This window comes from Helianthus annuus, chromosome 10 (assembly GCF_002127325.2).
Source record: "Helianthus annuus cultivar XRQ/B chromosome 10, HanXRQr2.0-SUNRISE, whole genome shotgun sequence".
In the NCBI taxonomy this organism is placed as follows: Eukaryota; Viridiplantae; Streptophyta; class Magnoliopsida; order Asterales; family Asteraceae; genus Helianthus; species Helianthus annuus.
In genome coordinates, this window is record NC_035442.2 from 8903337 (window position 1) to 8911558 (window position 8222).

An 8222-nucleotide genomic window follows, 5' to 3' on the forward strand; every position below is an offset into this window, starting at 1 on the left:
ACTTAAAATGTCTAAAGCTTAACGTTGTTAGTGATTTGTCTCATAAACTGATATGATCCTGTTACACAAACTCACAAAAATATTGTCTGTAAATATTTCTTTACTGCATTTCATTTCATTCAAAAATCCAAAAAGATTTTCAGTATGTTTGAGCATATTTTTTTTTAAATTCAAAAAGATTTTATTTCATCTTATTTTCGACAACAGATATTGGAAAGCTAATTTTCAAAATTCCGAGTGCTAAACATGATGAACATCTGTGAGGGGAAGTCTGTTTAATAAGAAAAGTGTTTTTCCTACAAGTGGTTCATCAGAAATTCATTGTAAAATCATTCATTGATTGTTGTCTACTTACAAGTGATATATAAATTTGTCAAATGTTAAATTTGTAAAATTTATTGTGAGGAAGAAATGTGTGTAGGATAGCCAGGTTACGATACCTGAGGAGAGAGCCAGGAGTTGATTCTGATCCGGTGAAAGTCAAACTACGATCCCGATCACAGTTTAAGGGGGAGTTTGCTAGTAGATCAACATCCGAGGAGGAGATAGAGCCTAGTTCAGATCCTGATGTTCACGCAAGCTGATGATGCTGATAAACTTAAAGAGAGATTTAGAGAAGGATAAAAGCCAGGTCGAGATCCTGGAGATGGAGAGAAGACAGAGACTGAGAATGCTTTACATTGTTAGATACTTCGGAAGAATTCGAGAAGACTGATAAAGACTGAAGATTGAAGACTCGACACACTGAAGACTTCATCAACATCCGAGGGGGAGTCTGTTGGTGTATACGTCTGTCGACTTCGTCTTGTATTGAGTCTTGTATTGTATTAGATAGATCAGGGCACGCAAAACGAGAAAAGTGGGTGTGAAGGTATTTTGCACGAAATCTGATTTCGCGTGAAAACTAATTTCGCTTGAGGAGGTCCGTGCGAAATTAGCTCACCTATAAATAGCCTTGATGTCTTATCATTTTTAACTTTCCGGCTCAAGTACCGAACTGCTTCCGTAGTGTCGACTCACTGTAAAAAGCTGTTATATCAATAGAAAAGACATTTAAAGTGATTTGCAAGCTGAATTACCTTGATACGTCTGTTTCCGCCTTTCGTCTCAAGTAAAAACTCTTCTGAACGACTCGTTCAGGTCCGCAAACGATCCTACAGACTAATCTGACGTGACCACATTCCATAGCCATGGGGGAATGGTCAATCACAAACCAGAAGCAATATGCGAGTCTCACTCCCCAAATAGCCAAACTAAATGATGGTGACGATACCAAAATCCCATAGTCATGAGGAAAGATCAGCCAAAGGATAGTGAGGCGATACAAACATCCCATAGTCATGAGGAAAGGTCAGCCGTGGATCCACAATGAATAATTACTTGCATACCATTAACTGAGTCACAAAGCTAAATAAACAATTGTTGATGCACTTCTGTATGTCGCTAGTGATCTTCAGTTCAGACAGACGTCGAACGAAATTCCTCCTTCGTCGACTTCAAGAACACACTGAAATTCAAGTGACGACGATACTTTATGCGGCATGAATATTATATAGTGAATATGATCCATTGTTTGAAGGCCCAAATAATATGGGCCTCATGCCAAAGTTTGGGCCAAGGAATGTTAACTCTCATTTAAAGACCGCAACTCAAGTGACCTTCGTTGGAATTGAGAAGCATGCATTTAGCACATGGACCTTCGCATGGAGGAGTACATGCATCGCATGGAGCAATATGCATCTGAAGACCTTCGTTCAACATCACAAAGCATGACCTCCTCATGCATGCAAGACCTTCGTACATTACATGTCACCTTCGCATGGTGACATGTCAAGACCTTCGTTGAAGATGCATGCTTTGCTTCACCTTCGTTGACTTGATCGGCACCTTCTCATGGAATGAAGACCTTCGTTCTACATCATGCCACCTTCGTCCAGTTTATGTTGTTTAGTATAAATATTGTTCATGTCACTTGTATTGAATATGATTGCAAGAGCACTGGAGAGAGTATTGGTGTGCTTATATTGTATAAACCTGTAACCAAACTCCATCGAAATCATTTTTAATTTGGATGTTTGACACGATTATGGTTAAACTTAAATTTTACTGAATTTTGTATTGAATACCTTGAAATTAATTCTGCTTAAAAGGAAACTTTGTTTTTTGAAAAGTAAACTTCATTAGAAACCCACCAACCCAAAACAGGCCAGGCAAACAATAAACACACTACATAATTACAAATTTATACCATTTATCCCATTTTATCCCCTTGATCTTGCTCATTATTCTTTCTGGCCAAACCGGTTTGTTAGAGAACTTCAAGGTTGTTCCTTGCCTGCCATAAGCTCCAACAACCAATGATAATGATCCCATGAACCACCTCTTTCTCAATGTCCGAGATACTAAGGCTGGACCGAAAATCCAAGAGATACCTTATAGAGAAGGCAAAGATGTTAGGGGTCTTGCACCACTTGCTCATGTTATGCCAAAGAACCGAGGCAACCTAACAGGAGGTGAAAAGATGCTCCACCGACTCCTCACTAGAATCGCAAAGAGGACATGAAACATCCCCAATCGGAATGTTTTTCTCCTAAGTGCCAGCCCATAGGAATTTTCTCCATTTCCAACCGTCAAGCAAAGATGGTACATTTAAGTTGGATCCACCTACTCCAGTTCAGCAAAAATATGTTACTCACATCATAAACGACTGGCAAGATCTTTTTAACAACCATAACCGTAAAGTCTCCTGTCTATCCAAGAATGCATTCCCAACGGTCCGGCGAGTCCGTAAGCACCAGGCCATCCAGCAACTCGCACAATTGCTGTGGGTTGCTGGTCTCAACCGAAGACCTCAGTTGGGCACTCCAGTCCAATCCAACGCGAAACCGTACCCATGTCACACCACTCTGTCAGCGACTTCGCAATTTTTTTGGCCGTTTTGAGCTTGAAAAGACTTGGGAATTTTTGCCTAAGCGGTTCGTTAATGATCAAGGATCGAGACAAAATGCCACTTCCATACCATTTCCAACGATTCCTTTTAAACAGTTTAATAAGTGAGCCTGATCGATCAAGGTATAAATAAAAAACCTTTGCAATGTTACTCCAAACGCCACTACTGAGAGTTTTTTTATACGGAATGCACTCCCACCTCACCCTACTAAAATGTAAGGCATCAATAATTCGTCACCACAGATTATCCTTTTCCATTTTATATCGCCACCACCATTTTGATAATACGCATACGTTTACCTCCTTAAGCTTGCTTAAACCAAGACCCCCTTATTTTTTGTGGCACGAAACCAGATCCCAAGCCACCTAATGCATCTTCTTCTCTTCATTGGAACCTCCCCACAAGAACTTTTTTTTTATCAAAGAATCCAAATCCAAAATAACCTTTTAGGAGCTTTATACGATGAGAAGCAGTAAGTAGGCAAGCTTTCCAACACTGATTGATGATAACAACCCTACCTCCAATAGATAAAAGGTGAGATTTCCACATCGCAAGACGACTTCGGAAGATATCATAAACCGGTTGCCAATTATTGATTTGGTTCATGTTGGCACCTACCATCAACCCAAGATATTTGAACGGAGGGTAATCCGGTTTACACCCCACCTGGTTTGCCATCTCCCTGATCTCCTCCATCCCCACTCCAATACCATAAAGGTTCAATTTATCGATATTGATTTTGAGGCCCGAACACATAAGAAAACATTGAAGAATTCTAACGACATTAACCACCTCTTCTTTCGACCACTCCCCCACAACCATGGCATCTTTCACATACAAGAGGTGCGAAACAAACGGCCCGTTGTTAGGCGTTTGGATACCCTTGATCGCCCCTACTTCCCGAGCTTTATCTATCAAACAAGACAAAGCTTCCATAACCCAGAACTCAGCTATAGAAACCAGGTTGTTCGATATGTCATTCCACAGTTGCCTCTTCGCTACCGTGCCTTGAGGGGGATACATATTAAGTAAATTGATCAATTCACCACTTCCCACCAAGGATCTTCTGCTAATTAAGAAGAATCGATTTTTTATCACACTATCAACCTACAGAATTATAGGATCCCAAAGCCATACTAAACCCCCTGGTCGCCCCCAAGACTAATCTAAACCCACAGAACCAGCGAAGGCCATAGCGAAATATCTATGACCCGGGAATTTAGACATATATTGACTTCTGACATAGTCTTGCTTTGTCTCCTAGAGAGCAATAAGACTAATGTTGTGTTTCCTCCTTACCTCTTACACCCAAGATTCTTTTCCCCATCGTTGATACCCCTTATGTTGAGAGATAAGATATTCATACTTCACCCCCATTATTACATTCCCTTCTGATTGTGTCTCTTATAAGATTACCATGATTGTTCAATTGAGCTCCACTATACGCCCATGTTCAAGGTAGCTTCCACCTCGTTCTCCTCTGTCTCATCAAAAGAGTCGCTGACTCTTTCACCATCGCTAACTTCCGGCTCCCGTCTCTCTTCATAGTCAATTTGGCAGGCTCTGTTGTTCAAATCGAAAAGTTCTGATTGTTGTTGCGTCTCGGCTTCGACGTCCTGGATTTCCCCTCTTCTAGTTCCGTCTCCTCCAAGAAGGTCCCAATATTGTTCGTTTCCAATTGTATGTTTAGATCGAAGTTATGATCCCTATAAGCTCTTTGTGAATTAAGGGAGGGTATTATTGGATAATTCATAGTCTCCACGTGATTGCATGCAGACCGAGTTTTACGTTGGATCAGTTGAGTCTTTGTTTTCAAAATAAAGCCGTTGGCTATTTGTTAGCTTGGAGTCCGAGTCTTATGATAGTTATTTGTTACCGTTTGTTTTTCTTCTATTTATTCTCTGTACTCGTTTGGATCTGTATGCACTTTTCAATTGAATAACAACTTTCAAGTCTTTCATTCGTTGAATCTTATTTAGCTCATACCAACACGTGGTATCAGAGCTAGCAAGCTCAACAATCCAATCAATTCCTCATGGCTGATGCAACGAACGCTACCAACACTGCTCTCTCTGCTATTCCTGTGTTTAAAGGAGAGGGGTATGCGCAATGGAGTGTGAGGATGAGAACGATCCTGAAGTCAAGAGATCTGTGGCACTTAGTGAATCTTGGGATGACAGAATATGATGATGTTGAACGATCTCGGAAGGAGACTAAAGATGATGCAAGAGCTATGGCAGTGATCCAACAAGGAGTTCATGATAATTTGTTCTCTGGAATAGCCTCTGCAGAAACATCCCAAGAAGCCTGGGAAATTCTTCGTCTAGAATTTCAGGGAGATAGTCAAGTCCAATCTGTGAAATTGCAAGGTCTGCGCCGTGAGTTTGAAAATCTCACAATGAAAGAAAGTGAAGCTGTAGGTGATTATTTCTCGCGTGTGATGGCTATTGTGAGTCAGCAGCGAGCCTTTGGAGAGGAAGTACCAGATTAGAAGATTGTAGAGAAGATCCTCAGAAGTCTGACTTCCAAGTTTGACTTTGTGGTTCCTTCAATTGAAGTTGCCTATGATCTCACGTCTCTAAGCCCAGTTAAGTTGATGGGGTCCCTGCAATCACAAGAAGAGAGATTAAATTGCAGATGTGGAGAAAAGACAAGTGAAAGAACTGATGAACAAGCCCTTCAAGTGTTTCAACCATCCAAGCGGTTAGGAGGAGAAACAAGTAAATATGGAAGAGGAAGAGGCCGTGGTTCTTTTAGAGGAAGAGGTAGAGGACGTTCAAATGATAGAAACAGAGGTCCACAGTGTTATCAACGCAATCGATATGGCCATGTGAAGAGGGATTGTTGGTATAATGATGATGCACAAGTGAATGTGTGACAACCCGAACCTTGCAGGTTAGTGTCGGTTACCTTAACAGTTCTAAGACCCTTTTTGTTTTCTTTCATTGTGCATTTCATTGTGCATTATTCGTCTTAGGCACGTGAAACGTTCTTAGTTACATGTTACAGTAGGCCCAAATCCGCACAAGTCCAATTAACGCCTGGTAGGTCGATTAGTGGACAGTGTTATTTAAACGCGTGGGCCAGCTTTTATACAAGTAGGGCCGGTTAATGGATTCCATAGCAAATATACTCAACTTAACAAACTTACACAAATGTATACCTATCTGGGCCGATACCTATCGAGTAGTTATGTTGGGCCAGTTTATTTTAACTGAATTGTACTGTGGGCCAGCCCCCCCTTATATCAATGCATAAGCCGGTTCCTTTTCTATAAATACAAGGGTCACGTATTAGACTTATATGTTAATCACTATCTCAAACCCTAAACAAACCCTACCCCCATCAATACTGCATACGGAAACAGGAGACCCCCCCCCTCCTCGAGGCATTACATTATTAGATCAAGTCTGTTGGGTTAGTGATTTCTCATGATTGATTTGTATTAATAACTGCGTCTTCTTTTGTTTGTATGACCTTAGCCGCATGAATAAATATGATGTGCAACCTAGTTGTGGTGCTAGTGATCGCATGAATTAATCTGCTTATTGTCAATCTGCTTATTATGATGTTGATGGCATGGATATGTGATGTGATTAATTTAATAAACCGAATAGTGATAGTTGATAGATAATTGTATACATGTGCAGCCCTAGACTCTATGGTCCCTCAAGTCGACCCCACCAGGAAGTCACATGACTGACAATGTTGGTTATGATGTAATATATGTTTAATAAAATCAAACATGTGGGGAAATCGGATCATATTATCAGTATAGTCAAACCCTTTCTTTTAATTGGACCTCACAACCCTTTCTTTTAATTGGACCTCAAAACCCACATCATGTGGTGGTAGTTATCAAAGACATGAATATAAAATGAAATATATATATAAAGTGACGATGATGATCTGATCATGTGATCATCTTGGTGGGCGGCGCTCATGATATGTGGGGTCCCCACATGCTTTCTTTTGTATAGCTACATAGTAAGTCTAATATATATATGAAACTACTGGGCTACTATTATAGAGTTGGGCCGTGGGGTGGGGGGAGTAGCTAGTCATTTTCGGGTTGGGTTCAATGCATTTGGAGGATTCGGTGGGTTATTCATATACACTAGCACTTGGACCGAACACTTGTAGGCGGTGGCTGTCGCATAATACATGTTGGGTCGTAACCCGAAGTCGAGCCCATTATGAATGTGTATAGTAACGGTGAATATGATGGTGTTTAAATAGGTAACTGACGTGTAGTAAAGGAACCTATAATACATTGTATATGCCTTATGGTAGTTTTTGTGTGCGTGACAACGTGATCAACTTGGATGCAAACTGATTATTGTTTACATGTGAACATCATAGGCTTAAACTAACTAAGTGTGATCAAGTAACTGGTCTTACCGAGCAAACCCAAGGTGAGTTCACTACATTCGAGCATGCGTCCCAGTGGTTGGGGACAGTCAGTGGGTATTCCATGGGGGATAAGGCTTTGGGTAAAAACGAGTATATTGGTTAATGATCTCACCTATCATCTTTTGTAAGTCCCTCATCGGGTATTAGTTAGTAGCGCTACTTAGGTTTGGCACCCTCACACCGCTCCTGTAGAGGACGGAGGTGAACTAATGACCCAGTCTGGCCCAGTACTAGATAGGAGTACGTGGGAAGGGCAGTCGTGTATTTCAGGAGCCGTCATTGTTCGGAAATGAGATATTAACAATATTACTTGCATTGGTTATTGAACTGTTTTACATACAATGGGTAATAAACGTTTTCTAAAACTGTGAACTCGCCAGCTTTGTCTGATACGTGTGTTACATGCTCGCAGGTCCTTAGGTACTGGGAACACAGGAACTTGCTGGCTGGAGGGCGAGAGTGGTCATGGTCACATTAATGAACTTAGTTATCAGACATTTATTTATTGAGGTTGTTTGGATGGTATTTACAGTATGATACATTAACGCTTCCGCTGAACTTATGGTTTTTGAACAACTTATGTTTGGGATCTTAGTATTATTAAATGATGAAACTTTATTTCAAACTTGTGATTCAATGTAATTGGTGGCTCATTGCTAGTCGTCACACGCCTAACAGGGACACTCCCTAGGTGGTAATTTGGGGGTGTGACAGTTTGGTATCAGAGCCACTGGTTATAGTGAATTTGGTTTTAAAAATGATTTATAAAACCAGACTATAACTGAACTGATACGACATTGACCATGACACTCAGCTCCAGGCAGCAAGGTTCGTCTCTTGTTTACTATTACATAGCATA

General features: G+C 40.7%; 1 protein-coding gene across 1 annotated transcript; it reads right to left on the bottom strand.

Annotated features, from left to right (window-relative positions):
* Positions 1–3334: 3334 nt before the first annotated feature.
* On the bottom strand, positions 3335–3973 carry LOC110880531. The gene has a single exon (XM_022129042.1). It carries the CDS (start codon positions 3971–3973, stop codon positions 3335–3337), a length of 639 nt encoding a protein of 212 aa, XP_021984734.1.
* Positions 3974–8222: the final 4249 nt, after the last annotated feature.